Source organism: Nipponia nippon, unplaced genomic scaffold (assembly GCF_047370975.1).
Source record: "Nipponia nippon isolate SJK-2023a ecotype South Korea unplaced genomic scaffold, ASM4737097v1 scaffold_6, whole genome shotgun sequence".
Classification (NCBI taxonomy): domain Eukaryota; kingdom Metazoa; phylum Chordata; class Aves; order Pelecaniformes; family Threskiornithidae; genus Nipponia; species Nipponia nippon.
Window position 1 is genome coordinate 82,686,915 of NW_028262380.1, and position 17,222 is coordinate 82,704,136.

The window sequence follows — 17,222 nt, forward strand, 5'->3', positions numbered from 1 at the left end:
ACAACCGATCAGACAATTCCCACTTTTATACCACAAAAGCACATTGTTATCTATTTACAGCTGATCAAGCAGTACTGGTCACCAACCGTCCCAAAGCATATAAACACACTTTTTTGTGTGTTTTCAGAGTCACAGAGCTCCGCGTCAAGGTTGGGTTGTTGAAACCGTGTCCCACGCGGATGCTAACACCTTACTCAGCAGAACCAGGAGGCGCATTCATCACTAAGAAAACAAATCATTTTGAGATGGGGGGGGGGGGGGGGGGAAGAGAAAAAAAAAAAAAGAAGAGTTGAATATAGCCCTTCAATACAGTACAAAGCATCTCCCAGTTACCCCCTTCAGCATGGCTTTCCCAAGTATTTCTCTTGCCAGCAGCAGGCAGACAGTCCTAACAAGATGACCTCAGACACAACCAAAAAGTTCCTGTGACAGTTAAGACCAAAAAGCAGAGTGCGTTTCCAGCCCAAGTTTTGTGACATTCCGATTTTCCGCTAAGCGTAGAGCGCCAAGAGGCAAAAATCCCAGCACCGTCGCATAAAACACCTTGCAAACCGAGGCGTATATCGCAAACGAAATGTATTTGAACATCTTGAATGTGACAGGACACACTTGCAAAGAGAAGACTGTCATTTCATATAGATGGAAATACCCATGAAATCAGCACACTCCATCCTTAAAGGGGAACATTCCATCATTAAAACCTTCAAATGACCAAGTTACCTATTCTAACACGAAACAAAAAACCATCATAAGGTGAGATACATGAGCACTGGTTTACGTGCTAGAGAAACACGCCATGTGCAAGTAGTGTTCAGATAGTCTTTCAAGCACAAGTTTGAAGCAGCCTTTGGAAAAGCTACATGGGCGAGCAGCACATCCACACGAGCAGCAGTCAGGCGGTCGATATGGTAGTGTAGTACCTAGGAACTCAACCCACTATAGACTCTGTACCGAGCTTCATCATTGGTACTGGGAGAGCACTCCCATTACGGCTTAAGGGGAGAGCAAAAACCACGGCTAAGACAAGAAATCAGCTACAGTATAATCGACAACAATCAATGCAACGTCTTCGCGAGCCATCACACGCTGAAGGGATGACTTTACGTCGTCTGGACTTTCTTGACTCTGTCTTGAAGGCTGCAGCAGTGGATCACCAAAACAGCTCTTGAAATGCAACAACCTCATGTAACGCTAGGAAGCCGGTGTCCCTCTAAAACAGATGCAGTTACTGAAGCTATTCTGTAGTAAAGAATATGCAGCCACCAAAATGATCTTCAAGATAGCACAGGGGGGGGAAAAAAAGAAAGGCAAGAAACCTAACTTAATTGGGAGACACGCTAGCGGGTAAACAACTCAAAATGACACGCTACAATTATCTACCACCCAACGTACATCTCCTCCTCCTCCTCCTGCTAATACTAGCTTTCAGCTTTGTGTTGGGTCCATTTCTTCCTTTTTTGGAGAGCGATGCTACTCCTGCCCACATTCATTTTGCTGGACTGAGCCAAGTTCCTCCTATCTGCTCTCAGGGTAAATACAGAGGTTTTCAAAACCCTCTACAACTAAGTCAGAGCTGAACGTTTCCCCAGACAGACACCCCTAAGGGTACACGCTATTCCCGATAAGCTCACTGCCTCGTGAAATTGCGGTAGTAACTACCAGCCTTCATTAGGAACTACATCCCCACCTGTGCGTATACCTTTCGTCACTCCATCGTATCAGTAGCTAGTTCAGATAGCCACTAACCATGTTCTTCTCTGCTGCTTCTCATATCATCTTTTTTTTTTTTTTTAAATATCAATATCTTGTTATACTGCAAAAGCACGACCGCTACTTCGTAGTAGTTAGCGTCCGTTATCACTTGGTGCATTTTGTAAAGTCCCTTAGTTCTGTCGACACCAAAAAAAGAGCTTTAAACCTACTGTTTCAGCTTCATCAAACTCCTTAATCTTCAGTGGTTAGTGATGACAGAAAATCAAGTCAGTCCAAAAACCTAACCTCAGGAACCATCTGAAATCATGACCCTCATCTGCCTTTTCTATTTTCACACAGTATATTGTTTTCTTTTTCCTCAGTTCTTACAGCAATCGCATCTCTGCACTTGCCAACCTGACTGCATTTCCAGCATCCTTCAGGTAGGTGCTTTAGTGATTTCCAAATCCAAGAAATCTACTTTATTCCTTTTTTTTTTTTGTTTTGTTTATTGGGGGTGGGGGCACACAGGGATGACAGGCTTTAACCTGATACAATCTACCATTTTTAACACAGACTGTTATTCTAATTTCTTTTTATTCCTTTATTCTTATAACTCAGCGTCTCCTTCTGAGCATTTCAGACTTTTCTGCCAAAAACTGCAGCGGAGCAGCCACTGAGTTTCACAATGCCAAGACGATCCTTGCTGCCCACCCTTACTCTCACACCGCCCTTGTCTCGGCTCCCACAGATAAGGAAGCTTCCGTAACAAATCCACGTGTATTTCTTCTGTAACAACTACGTAACAGCTTTTTTGACCGTCCAAAATTATTTCCCACTCAAAACCCAAGCTTTCTGCTAAGACGGATCTCCCATTTCTGTCCAGCATATTCTTCCCTTGGCCTAGGGCAGCAGCAAGGCATTCAAGACCCTCCTGCCACATTCAGCATTTTCTGTTCAGTCAGCGTTATTCATCTTGGTAAGCAAATAACACTGGAGAGGATGAAATCCTATTCCTTAAGGGGCCTTAACATGGTATTCTTGAGACCCAGGTTTCCCACAGCTCCAAGGAAACTAGTATCTTTGAAAGGCGTCTGTACTTAACTACCTCTGAAAGTGCCAAGATAAACACATCCTGGGCTTTTTATGTCAATTTAAAAGACTGCATAAAACTAAAAAGGTTTAAAGACTGACTGCTGAGAACAGACTCGGATGGTTACGACCTGTCTGATGGAATAACGCTGCCCGATTCCCTTCACACAACCCTGCTCGGATCTGCTCTCCCTTAAGCAGTACGCTAGCAACGTATACTTGGCAGCTTGCACGAAGTATATCAGGTTCTGGTGGGTCAGGGAAGACGATGACTCCATATCCAGAGAACCTTTTTCGAATAGATATTATCTCCTCCCAGTAATAGCAGGAGGATTTCAGCATTCACGCTGCATTACCGTTTCATAGAAGATTTCTCATTCAAGGGTCGGTAAAAAAAGGCAAATCGCTTCCACCAACCGAAAAAAAAGTTAGCAACGTAATGCCAGGAAACGAAGGGAGCTATCAGGATTCACCGACAGCACGCGCAAGGTCAAAGCGAAAGCGTTCAGCTTAGAGCACTCTGTCCAGGAACTCCAAGACAAGGGATGCCAGCAGCTAGCTCTGTCTAAAGGGAGGCTGCAACGCTCGAGTCAAGAGTCAGAAGTTCATAGTCTTAAATTCCATGAGCAGCCTCTTATTCTTCCCCCACCAATCTCTAAACAGAAGGTAGGTGCACAATACAAAAATATTTCTGAAATAAGCCTTCATCTATGCCTAAATGAAAGTAACATCTAAATAAAGTCTTATAGCGTAGCAAGTAAGCAGCATTGTGGCAGAGAGAGAGAAACCCTTCTAACCAGCAAAAAGCCTCCTTCCCCACTACGTGGGGAATCAGCCCTATTATTCCGGATTTCAATTCTGGAAGGCAAAGCTAAGCATGGAAAAAGGAGGAAAGACACTATCGTTAGTCGTCCACAGCACCGCCCTGAAGACGAACCTAACCAGAAGGTCACTAAAAAGCAACGGTGTCAAGATATATTCCTGCGGTTCTGCCTCCTCATTTCTCCAGCGCGTTGCCTCTCTTCTTGGAGAAGCCCCTGCGATTTTCCTACGGAGAAACTGCCCGGTGCAAATTCAAACAGAACGGACACCAAGGTGCCAAAGCGAGACAAAATTACATAGCATTACATAAGCATTTTAAAAGTGGTTTTCATCACAAGTGTAAGATTACTGGCACATATTTTTGTCTAAGGGGAGCTTTCTGTAAGAGAACCTCCTCTAAGTTCTCCACTTCAAGTAGTCCACGTTTTCACTGAGTAATACTACGTTCCGAGCCTGCAGCCCAAGAACTTTCAACGCACTGAAGAAAATCTGGTTTTGGGCCAAACACAAGTAAGATGGGGAACATGTTCAGAAAAGACAACAATTTGGGACAGGGAGGATCCTTCTTCAAACTAATTGAAACATAATCCTTTCCCGTTCCACATGTGAAATACTAGTGACAGGAAAGCTATGGATAATGTAAGCAGCAGCTGAACAGCCTCTAAACAGAGTACTAATTTCTCACACGGAGGAGTCAGATACAGTCCAACAACACTCACGCTAACGCCTCTCGAATTCCAGGATAGGTACTAGTCCAAGATAGCTTCACATTAGCATGTGAAAATTTGAGTACAAGGTCAAAACCATCCTCATTTAACATATGCTCTATCTCTGCACTCTATTTGATACGCAAGGAGGAGAACATGCCTACTTCAGGAGAAGTTGCTCTTTATTTTCACCCGGTTAATACTGGTATGCGAGCTCCCAAATACAGACGCTTTCTCTTATACCTGCTGTAACACAATATATTTTGGGCAATTTTGGCTATGCACTCGCAGAACACCATTAACAAATAACGATGCAAACCTCAGCTACCATAAAAGGGACTGAACGCACCATGCAGGAGACTAGTGCCTTATTTCCAGTTCTTCAGTCATTAAGCTTATATGAATATACATTGGAAGTTGTCTGATGTTTTTAATCTAAGCACTTTTTGCAGGTAACAGCTGTAAGCCACTGGAAGTTCTTCAATAGTTTAAGGGCAAATATTCCCCACACAGAGTTAGGAAACTTTCAACCAGAAAAAGCCACTTTCTAGCACAAAAGTCTCCTCCTCCTTTTTAAGTGGCCTAATCCATCGTTTTCTTCAATGCATAATAATCCAATTAAGTGAACATTGGTATCCAGTATTTCCACATCAAATTCTAACCCAGATCTGCTGGATCAGGATGTTCCCGTCTCCCTTTTCCCAGCTATGAAACAGAGAGTTGTTTCGACAGGTCTACATTCAGGTAGGCTGTTCGTAATGAATTTGGACTTGGCTAATATCAGATTTTGAGACCTGTCCTAACCGGCATGGAAACAAGCAGGACCCATAATAATGTGCGTTAACATTTCTTTCTTTTGCAAAGCCCTCAATAATCCGAGTTACTTAGCCGGCGCCTTTCAGTTCACAGACTAAACCGGCTAGAAAACCTGCTCCATTCATTGACAGCAGTACTAAGTCTGGAATTGAACAGAAAGCAAGCTGGTAAAAAAGGCTGAAGATGGAAAAATACATCAACTAAATGAAAACAACGAGAGACTTTTGCGTTCTCTATATTCTTTCAATACAGTTGTTCACTTCTTGATTCATCTGAAGTTAGCTGGGAGATGAAGACAGACCGGGGAACACAGAGCAGAACTGACAGTGCTTGCTATCAGTGTAACTGACCCAGCTGCCCGATCGAAATACTTGGTAGCTGAACGCTGCTTGTTCGCACGAGTTCGGTACCTCCTGCTCCCCGTCGCACTCTGCACCTGCCTGAAAGGAGGCTGGAGCCGGGGGGGTCGGTCTCTTCTCCCCAGGAACAAGCGATGGGACGAGAGGGAACGGCCTCAAGCTGCACCAGGGCAGGGTTAGGTTGGATATTAGGAAAAACGTCTTCCCCGAAAGGGCTGCCAGGCCCTGGCCCAGGCTGCCCAGGGCAGGGGCTGAATCCCCATCCCTGGAGGGATTTAAAAGCCGGGGAGATGTGGTGCTGAGGGACGCGGTTGAGCGGTGGGCTTGGCAGTGCTGGGTTAGCGGTTGGACTCGATGATCTTAAGGATCTTTTCCAACCTTAACGATTCTATCGTTCTCTCTCTTCTTTGTTGCGTCTTCAGAAATAAAATCACAGGTTCAGCTTATCTCAGACTACCAGAAGAAAGACACAACAATTAACTCGCAAACATTTGCCCTTCTCAATTCAAGATGCACTCACAGGAAGAGCCCGATTTTAGCCCAAGACTAACGCTAAAGGCTTTCAACGGTCCAAAACCAAAAAATCTTCAGCGGATTTCAAGAGCATAGCTAGACAACTCACCACCCTGACAGCTGAGGTCCCCCTTCAACCCAACGTGTGTGCACCCTCCCTCCCACAGCAGGACCTCTCCCCCTCCACTGGCATTTACATTAAGTCATACACCCAGAGCCTACAGGAACTATTTTATTACGACAAAAATCTAATAAATGCACTGGAAGTTCACAAAGAGTTAAAAAAAATAATTAAATATGTCCCAGACTGTGCACAATACTTCTGTTACAAAACGAATTGCTCAAGTTATTTCTATTAACGAGTATTCCAATGGCTTGGAAAAACCGCCTACTCTGCAACACCCATCTCTGGATTACAACGCAAGCCGCCGCCACCACAGACATCTGCCTTTCTTGACAATATTTTTGGGGTTGTTTTTTTTTTTTAGATGTAAAAATAGGGGTTTTTAATTGAAGTTTATTGAGAGGACTACTACTAACCTTACTTCAAATCTAATTCGCTCAAGGAAGTGCTTACTAGGTGGCACTACTTCACACACATCTTCAAAACCAGTAACACTGATAAAGTTATGGAAGACAAAGAGATTTGCAACCTAACCGAGGTTTTGGCCATACACTGACATACTACGTGATGCCGGGACAGAACAGAACGCAACAGCTCCAAAGCACAGGAGGAATGAGCATCTGCATCCATTTCATAACAAACCCTGCTCCTGGAAGAGCTGTTCCATGAACGCTCGGCTAAAGGGGGTATATCAAGTCCCACGGAGGCGAACAAGGCATGTCCGGAGCTGATAAAACACCTCGGTTCCAGACTCAAAAGAAAAACCAACCCAACAAAAAACTGCACGCAGCTTTCTCTCCCCCTTTGTACCCACTTGACCACCCTTCAGACAGATCGCAGCCCGGCGACCTGCTGCAGAGAGAGCTGCCAAAACCTCCGCAGTGTCGACGCGCAGCTGGGCAGAGCTCAGAGGAAGAGATTCCCCCTTCTTGGCAGCGGTAAGCTGCTAGATCAACTCATCCCATTATGCCATCCCGTATCCTAAATGTTTTTGCACAACCCAGCGTTGACGCACGTACCAGCATGTTTCTAAAAACCCACCTCAACTCAGAGACGCATGTACGTTTAGAGTGATTTTACACAGAAGTGGTGTAGAAGCATAAAGGTTTCCCCCACACGCAGGCTTCAGAAAAGCCCTTTTTCAAAGTTTAGCACAAAGTTTGCCACTATATTTATCACTGAGGAGATCCTTTATCAAGCTGATGCTTCACAAAAATACCAGCCTGCTGTTATGCCAACTTTCACTTCTGTTAGCGACTGAGATGGACAGAAGGCGTATGTTCATCTATCTAGCAGCCTGGTACGCTGAAAGTGCTCTTTTTCTTCAGACTAGCTTGGTTATTTGTATTACGATTACCGTACTGCTCACAATTGTGCTTTGTGACTATTATATACTAGTCCGTGTACCAAGTCACTCCTTTGCTGCACTGCGCTAAATGACGCCAAAGAGGCGATGGTGATACTCAAAAGCGCGGCAACATTTTAAGATAATATTGCTTCGTTCCTCTCTTTCTCCCTATCCTTAATACGCTGCTTTCAAGAACCTGAACAAATGCCAGAGACAAAAAAAGTCAGCGCTGATTTTACCTCAAGAAGCTTTCAAGTTCTAAAGCTGCACGCAAAAAAAAAAAAAAAAAAAAAAAATCTGCGTGATTTATCTTTCCGGGACTGCTCCAGCCACTTTCAAATAGAAGACCCAAAGGAAGCGTCAAGAGGACTGCTTTGCCCTTTGACGTAAAAATTCTCACAGATCTGTACCATTCGTAACAATTGGAGTCCTGAAAGACAAAGCAAGCGTTTCTTTGACAGGCGTTGAAATGAATAGCTCTACCGAACAAGGCAGTCCTCATCCCTCCTCCCTGCCCGAGTTCCTGGCTCTTCGCTGCGTCAGCACAAGCCCTCGCGCGACCGCCTGACAAACCGGATCGAGAAACAGATCGACTGTAAACAGGCTTTTTCTGTGGCTGAGGTTTTTTTCAACGAAATCATTTCCCAAGTGGCTGGGAGGAGCCATGAATGCCCCCTTTTTTTTTTTTTTTTTTTTTGCAGCAGCATGCTCACTGCAACCTTCCTACGAGCCCAATTCCCCCGACTTCAGTGGGATTAGTACCCACGCTGACACGGAGCCTGAATAACACTGAGTGCTTGAGGAAAAAAAAATTAAGTCACATCATGACTCGAAATTTTAAACTTCATTAAAGCATTCTTCACCGTTCTGCGGAGGAGAACAATTCACACCTGCAGAACAGCATAAAACAGGAAAATTCCGCTGGCAAAGCATTTCAGGACAAGACTGAACAAAAAAAGAAATACCTGAGGTTTTGAAATGGTAAAGCTCAGGGACAGGAAAACACCTAAGTCACCAGACACCTGCCAGACACAGATGTACTAGGGACCTCCAGCTTATCGCACCGTGTTTCGCTGTATTCCTGTGCGTGGGAAAAACCGGGAGGATAAGAACGACCTTCCTCCTCTTATCTCTGAACCACTCCCTGCCCTAGAGAGAGGTTTCAGATGTTCCCCTTCTGCTGAGGCTGTAATCCACAAAACAGTTCCTGCAAAGAAGGACAGACGTACAGGCTTCGAAACAATCATTCCTCTTTCATTAGGGCAAGGGGAAACAAACCTGAGCTCAAATACGAGGCAGCCTCCTTGGCAGCAGAAAGAAGTCGTATCACTGTGTGAAACATGCCTTAAATTTTAACCTAAAAAAAAGAATCCAGACGCTTAATTTCGTGACTGTTTCAAGTTGAACTTGAAGAGAATGGAGGCCAAAACCCCAAACTGATATTCTCAATCGTGACATTGCATCATATTTCTTAACACTCCAAACTTCTTTCTACCATCTCAACAGCTGCATATTTGGACACATTATCCATTCTTGATGATTAACACCACAAAGACCTAAGAGATAGGGCTGGGGCAGGGGAAAAAGATAAAAATCAAGGTTTATTTCAGCTCATTTCCTAGAATATACCATTATACTCCTAAAGCTTGACGATTCAGCTAAAATACACCAGAGGAAAAACACCTGCACATCAAACACCAGTAATCTGAATTTGTTAAAAACTGCTTTGGGTAACACAAACAAAGTCATCGTTAATTACAACATTCAGCCTAAAAGGAAATACTGCAAGCGCAAACAAAGATGTATTAAAAACATGCTTGGTTTCGTGGCTGGTTTTTAGCCTGGTATACACCTATTACCTAATATGAAAATAAGGTGACACAACAGGTAAGTAACACCTCCACGTGGCTTCAGCTCTTCAGATAGTTATGAGCTTAGGTCTGAGTATGGGGGGCGGGAAACGTGGCTGAAAAACATCTCAAATATTCAGATAGCCTCTCTGAGTGCTGATTAACACAAAGCCCTGACTGCTTAGTGAAAACAGAGAGGAAATGCTGCCCTTCCTTGGTCAAGCATGTTTTTTTGTCAAATATTCCTGTTGACACCGCACGACGACTGCATAGAGGCCACCAGAATTCACGCAGTAACGCCAAGGCATATTTACATTCACTGGCACGGCTAACCACACGTTAAGGAAGACTTTTCTCCCCTAAGTACAGGTCTTAAAGGACCTCATCCAAACCATTTGCTAGCATGAAGTCCTGCCCCACCCAACAATGGGTATTCTTCCTCAAAACATCACAAGTTATTGACATGACAAAAAAGTTCCCCATAGGTACAGAAGCTCCACAGATACAGCGTATCTTCAAGATCTTATTCCAACTCGGTCACCTAAAATGCCATATCAAGAAAGCAGAAGCACATCATCATTTCAGGGAAAAAAAAAAAAAAAACAAACCAAACCAAAACAGAATGTCTACCAAGGCAGCCGTGGATTCTGCCTCAAATGGGCTAAAAAACTAATATTAAATCTGTGCCATTTTTTTTTTAACTCAAAGTTAAAAGGGCTTGTTTCTTTAACCTCAAAAACAAAGCCTTCTTACTCGTCTTGGATCTGCAGCATTGATTTTTCAATTCCTAAACCCAATTTCCAAACCAGCTATATCCTAAATAAGCACAAATAGTTTTGTTTTTAAAACACAGATTGGGAAAAAAACCAAACATACATCATCCCATTTGCCTTCAAAGTTGACAGATGAGGAAATACTCTCAGCTAAATCTCTTCCAGAGAAATCATTCTCTTTAAAGAACTAAATTACTAGCTTCAAATATGGGGTGTTTGGCTCCAGCCTGCACACAGGAGTTATGTTTATCAGGACCTTTCCTGGAGAAGTAGCGGAGGAAGTAAACAAATTCACATAGTGCCACAATACCTAACTCCACCTTCTGTAGAGGCCATTTTATGCAGGGGGCTCCTTTTTAAACCCAGATAGTCACCAGTAACTTCAATTGCATGGCGCACACGAAGAAATCTTTTAAGAGTTTGGGGTTTTTCTGTTAAATATGCACTCGGTGCAACCAGACACCATTTATCAGCTCTGCATACCTCGACTCTTTGCCAGGCACACAAAGACACTACTTAATCTTTGCTTACCACCGCAGCCAGTTCACGGTACTCTCCATCTCCTAACGAGCATCTGAATTCTGGGCCTGTAACTCCCTGAGATAAGGGGCCATATGCTAGTCATCGCCTATAGGGCGATGCCAGTAATGACCGAAAGGCGGTTAGCAGGGAATGGCTAAGCCAGCCTCATTGTTATTCCCGTTTTCCAAACTGATTTTGCTGGAACCCAGTCTGGGGAACAACGAGGAAGGGATGCTGACCATTTTTGGCTCATGCTTTCTGGGGTCAGCTACAGTGGATTTCACTGCTATGAAACTCGGCTGCGGGATTCACCTGCCAACAGCCCTGTCATTTCAGGGGTTTTTGAGACACATCCTTTACGCACTCCCAGGCAATCTCTAATTCTGCTCATCTTCAGAGACAATTAATGGATGCTAACTCTTGACAGATACATGACATCACACTGGCCATATCCTTCACGCAAGAGAAAACACAAATCTCACCCTTAGCACCAACCCAGTTCAAATATTTCCTCAAAGAGCGGGCTTTGCGTTGGGAGTACGTAACGTACTGGCGTTTCTGAAGCATCACCTTAAGGTTCTCTCTAGGGATGGAAATTAAGGCTGCCACGGACCCTGCTGTTTTCTCAGTCGCATCAGTTCAACTGATGTAAGGTAACTCTTGCTATGCCAAGCTATACATTACAGTAACTATACTGATGAGGAAAATGCCAAAATCACCTGAGGTCTTCCACGAGTTTGGTTTTTTCCAAAGGGATTTCACTATTATTTCTTCTTTCAAAGGGAATTACCAAAACAGTACAGGCAAAACACTGCCAAAGTAGCCAGAGAGAAAAGAATTACAGCGTAAACAACGTGGCAGCACACGAGACTGAACCGTACTTCAGGATGTCACGCGCTAGCAAGGACGGAGCCCAGTTATTCGCGTGTTCGGCCCCGTATTGGAAGACACAAGGAGATGCAAATAATGGTAGCTCAGGGGACCTGTCATACAGCGGTCAAGCGAGACTTACTGGCTCTTTAGCAGCCCTGCAGAATCCAAGGGCCGCACTCCAGGATTCTAATTAAGACGGCTGGAATTAAAAAAAAATAAATTTATAACCTAAATTCTGTGTTTCAAATCAACAGCTTACTTGAACACTTAAGCTGTTCAAGCCTTTTAAAATTGAAGTATCGCAACCGTGTGCCTGTGACGCTCTTGAAATCACACCAGTAAGCCCAAATTTTCAGATTAACGCCTTATATCTGAAGCTGAAGAAGTTAAGAGTAGCTTCTTCTGCATGAAATAGTTTTAGAGGACCGGTGGTGCTTTGTTGCTGTATTTACTTCATCTTATGACTGCAGTTCACTTACTAATTCAATTGCAGCTGAAAAAACAAAAATGAACTTTCATTTCCAGCAGCTACAAGGCCCACGTAAAAACAAGAATGCTTAAGAAACAGCCAAAACGTCTCAAAACCAGCCTTTGCCTAGGGCAGCGCTTTCAGGTAGAGCTAACGTGATCGAGGATTATGTTCAGGAAAGCTAATTCGCACGTCGCATGAGAATCCAGGAACAAACTCTACCAGTCAGGAAAAATAAAAGAGAGAACAGAAATTAACACGCACAACTCCAAGACTGATCTACATCTAATCATCACGAGACTTTTTGCTCACAGAGAAAACTGAACTTAGCAACTCTTAAAATATGGATATGGTGTTAGGAAAAGCAATTATAAACTTCACTGCCAGCAGCAAACATCCTGTAAGTTGAAAGACTTGAAATAAGCTTGTAAACAGTTTTTATTATACAATTACACCCTTCTGTGTTTAATAAGAGAAGCTGTAATGCACTCTGGACATCAGATTTTTAAGTAGCAACTCGCTACTAGGACTCGCTCATTTTTTGCACTATTTCACTATTTATTGAAGGCAAACGTTTAACAAAATCAGTACGTACAAGAACACTTTGAAGAAACCTGCATATTTATGCTTTTTATTAGAGCCTGTTTGGAGGAACTGCTTAACCATGTTTTCACCAAAAGAAAAAAAAAAATCAAATAATAAAGTTACCAAACAATAATTATGTTCCCAAGCTTCACATTACATGTCAGCTTTCATTTGTGCAACCTGTTCCCCTCCCCCCCCCCCTTTTTTTTTTGACTCATGTCCTGAAAATCATTCTTTTAAGCAGCTCGGCAGACGGACCTTTGACTTGACCTAAGGCACAAATCTGACGGGCAGTTTTCTTCCTATTTGTTGCATATATTTACATATCAGTAATAAGCCATGCTAAATAGGGGGTGGAGGGTACGCTGAACAAAGCCCCACTAAAAAGGAAAAGCAGCTTCCCGTTAGGGATGCAATGAATAGACTGGCCCGAGAATATAGTCTTGCTCCTCAGGCAGTTCTGATGGAGAGACACCCCTTCATCTCACCCTAAAACATCTAACATGTCAACCGATTAAATTTTCCCTATGTGTCACCGCACCTATCCAGTTTTTGCCTGGATGCACGCTCCCTGTGAGTTATCACCCGATCGAAGCGGCACTGCAGTCCTATTTAACAACAATGCGGCTCCTTAAACAGCTGAAGAGCCTGCCTCTATGAAAACCGAACAATTTGGCTTGTTGTACGTCATCGTTCATAAACTAAGGCCAGGATTCTGCCAGGAAGCATGCAAGCTGACCTCCCCCAGTCTGTAACTCCTACTGTCATTCTTCTCTTACCTTAAGATTCCTCTTCCTGTGTACCAAAGAGAGTTCCCTTTTTTAAATTAATCGGTGGTTAGGAAAAAAGCAATTGGCCATTTACAGACAATACCGGACCGTGCTACCTAGACTCCTGGTGTTTTGGCAAGCAGCAATTTGCTGCAGCTTCAAAAAACAACCTCGGAGGTTGCCACGAATATTGTAGTAGGAGCTCATTAACTTGCTGGTATGAAATTGCAATTTAACTTGTCCCAAAGCTCTATCCAGCGCCTATGCTTCCACACCGAGATGTAACGGAGTTTATCAACAGGCTCAGATGAAAACATCTGATTACAACTTTTTATTCCATTCCATCAGCTAAGCAACAACAGAGCCAAACAATGTCTTACCACTCGTGGGGTTTTTGTGATTCAGTGTCTGCCAGGTTTCCGATTATAACTCCTTTGACTTGTTGCTACCGTACTCCTGATTTTTAGAAGCTGCCTCATTAGCAGTCAAATCTAAAAGTACTTCGCTTCAGAGATCAGAGGAGTCTTAATGTATTAAGCATGGGAAGGGCAAAAAATAGCCTAAGACAAACTGCCTGAAGTTTACAGAGATAAAGAAGTGAATGGTTGGAGGGAACACCATCTTATGCAGTGTTTCCACAATAGTTTCCATTTACAGCAAAACCATAAACTTAGATTTCTGTGTTTTTCATTTTATGTGCCTTCCAGACTGCCAGTGGTCAGAAGACCGCAATCCAACTGCTGAAAGCCACGCAAGCTATGCACATCTCCGGTGAGTCTGAACTAAAAAAAAAATTTCAACCCCCAAAAAATAAAAATCCCACAGTAGAAACAAAGTTTTTTTTTTTTAAAAAAAGCTTCTAAAAGCCAAAATTAAACATCAGGTTGCTTTCAAAAAAGGAAAGCTCCCTTTCGCTGAGAACACTCAAAATACATTTCCTCCCCAGGAGCTGCTGGGAACTACTTTGAAGTTAGATCCTCCGCTCCATTAATCAGGCCATCCTCATGTTCACATTCCTACAAACTGTGTTTTCAGCTGTGCGTATTCTACAGGCCGGATCATTTCACCCTGAAGTCAGTGCGACAAAGACTAGAACAGCTTTTTACAAGCAACCTGAATGATCAAGAAGAATTATTATAAATGATGCTGATACATGACAAAACGTATGCTATCCTGAACTTAATCAACTCCGTATTAATAACTTATTAACACTTAGTCACTTACCCCTGCTTAATATTTAACCCCAGATCACCCAGACTGGGAAAACCTTTGCTTACTATGAGTAAGATGAAAACATCGGGGAAGCTTCCAGATGCCAAAACTGCCTTGCCAGCTATCGGCACCTACAGCACGTGTCATTCTGTCAAAAAAAAGCAAAGTATTCTTCTGCTGCCTCATGATGGTTTAACGATCATTTGCTTTTTTACCTCCCTGCAGGTCTCAAAGCATATTAAATACGTACCTATGGCTATGGAAGGCAAATCCAAGCAAATGCTCACCTCACCTAAAACTACATGTATTCCTCGCTTGCCTCTGCCCTTCTCGTCACGCCACAGACGCTATACCACTTGAAAGCTATCGCTATGAAGAGCCATCTGGAAGAAAGGCACATTTATTTTGTGGTCCACAGCCAAAGATTTTGCCAATAAGTCTCACTTGACGCAAATTCTGTTGAAGGTTGCCATCGCATACAACTCATCTCAACGCTTAACCATCACCCGATGCATCTGCTAAGTCACGAGAAGGCCTTCATCCCTTCGCCACGCACCACCACAGCAAAACCCCAGGGACCGTTCAAGAGCGGAAGAGCGTTCTTCCAGGATCTGTAGGACTGCTGGATGGCACAGCTCAGCACGTAACCACGGCTGCCCATCTTACACGTTTTACACCCCAAAAACTTCCACCTACACGATGATACTCACTTCCCTAAAAATAAACGCTATCGAAACAAAACGCCTGGCGTAATTACTTGTTAATCAAGACGCACTCATCCTGTGCAATTTATCTCACAGAGGTTGGATAAAATGCTTCTCGTATCAACTTCTGCAGAAATAAAATGCCCAGGGCTTCTTAACCGTGGAAAAACCTATCACCATCTTAGCCCAGCCCTTCCTTAAACGTATCAGACTCTTCCTTCCCTTTCTTCCTGCTCGTTTTAATTTCTAACATAGAAGTAGATATACCACTTAAAAGCCAAACCGCTTCGAAATAAAGTTCAAAGAAAAGCTATCAAACTTGAATGGACGTTTTCTGAGGACGCTATTCAAACAAAGCGGAAGCGAACGTTCAGCTTAGAAGGTTACAGACTTAAAACCACTCAGCGAAGCAGCCCTGTGTGACTACATATGCAAATAAAAAAGGGGCTTCAAGTCTCGCTTGGCCTTTTCCAGCGATACCTACCTGAAAAACCTAACGTTAAACGAGAGCAAATTCATAATGCTTCCTTGTGCCGGTTTCAGCGTTACGTGGAAGCGGTGGCTGCTGTGTGGTTCAGAGGACGGGTCGGATGAGAGCGAAACGCCCGGGGCTCTACGGCAGCCTTCGCTTTAGCTGCACGCTCACCTGCTTTTCTTCAAGATGATCTATTCCCGTGATCGGGAGTGCCAACAGCTTTCTAGCAGCGTACGAGCCAGAGCTCAGGCCTATCTCCGCAGCCTCAGCCCGGCTGTACCGGCGGCGCGCCCACCGTCACGCTCTCCCGCTCCCGGCTCCCATCCGAATTGCGCTAGGGCACGTGTAGACGCCAGGCGCGGCGTCGAGGGGCACCTGCAGCATTTCTCGGGCCTTTCCCTTCGGCAGCGCCCAGACCCAAACCGCACACGCCCAAAACCAGAGGCCAAGGCCGCCGGCGGCTGAGGCTCCCGGGGGGGAGCCTCCCACCCCCGGGGCAGCCCCCGGGCGCCCCGGCACCCCCCCCCCCCCCCCCGCACACACGGCCCGGCTCGGGAGGGCGGGCGGGCGCCGGGGGCCGCTCCAGGGAGGCGGAGGCCCGCGGTTCCCGCCCCGCCAGGCCCGGCCCGGCCGCGGCGCCCCGCCGTGCCCCGGGCCCCGGTCCCGCCCCGCCACGAGGCGGCCCCCGGCGGCGCGGTGCTGCCCCCTTCCTGCCTGTGCGGCACGGCCCGGCGGGAGACGGGGGCGGGAGCAGCCAGGAATTATGAAACCGGATCAGTAGGGCAACCCCCGGGGCCGCCCCGGCCGCCCCTCCTCCGCCATCGCCCCCCGGCCAGGCGCCGCAGCCCCGGCCCCGCAGCGCCCCCCCCCACCCCCCCCCATCCCGGAGGACCCCCCTCCCCATCCCCGCCGTACCTCAGAGACCTCCTCTTCTTCCTCTTCCTCGTCGTCTTCCTCCTCCTCCTCCTCCTCGCTGCCGTTGTTGCTGCTCTCGCTGCCGCCGCCGCCGCTCTCGCTGCTGCTGGCCGCCCGGCCCGCCCGCCCGCTCCGCTTCGCCTTGGCCGGCGCCTTCTTCTTCAGCAGCAGGTCGCACACCCGCACCAGCCCCCGCGGCGCCGCCGACGCCGCCCCGGGCGGGCACGACGGCGGCGAGGTACCGGCGCCGCCGTTCAGCCCCTCCGGGGGACCGGGCCCCGCCGTGGCGCTCCCGGCGTCGCCGCCGTCCCCGCCTCCCTCCGCCGTCGCTGCCGCCGCCGCCGCCACCGCGCCGGCCGCCTTCTCCATGGCCGCCGATCCGCCTCGCTCAGCGCCCGGTGAGGCGGGAGGAGGAGGAGGCACCCGGGGCCGCCGCCGCTCTCTCGGTCACCTCTAGCGCCGGCGCCGCGCCACTTCTCGCGATACTTGTCGTCGCCGCCGCCTTCAGCCGCGGCGGGCGCCGCTCCCGCCGCAACGGCCGCCGCCGCCCCGCGCCCGCCCGCCCGTTCCCCTCCGCCGCCGCCGCCCGGCCTCGGCCCGG

The 17,222-nt window shown here is 46.2% G+C and overlaps 1 protein-coding gene across 6 annotated transcripts in view; it reads right to left on the reverse strand.

The window, feature by feature from the left end:
- The window catches only part of ANKRD17 (ankyrin repeat domain 17), a 95,707-nt gene extending 78,550 nt beyond the window's left edge, over positions 1-17,157 (reverse strand). For 5 of the 6 annotated variants that reach the window (XM_087737685.1, XM_087737690.1, XM_087737684.1 and 2 more), the window contains exon 1: positions 16,622-17,157. In XM_087737685.1, coding sequence (XP_087593811.1) covers positions 16,622-16,990 — 369 coding nt within the window. In that variant the 5' untranslated portion in view covers positions 16,991-17,157. Of the gene's footprint in view, positions 1-15,715; positions 15,827-16,621 lie in introns of those variants that run through there. The other variant, XM_087737689.1, reaches the window with a different exon arrangement.
- Between the last annotated feature and the right edge of the window lie 65 nt (positions 17,158-17,222).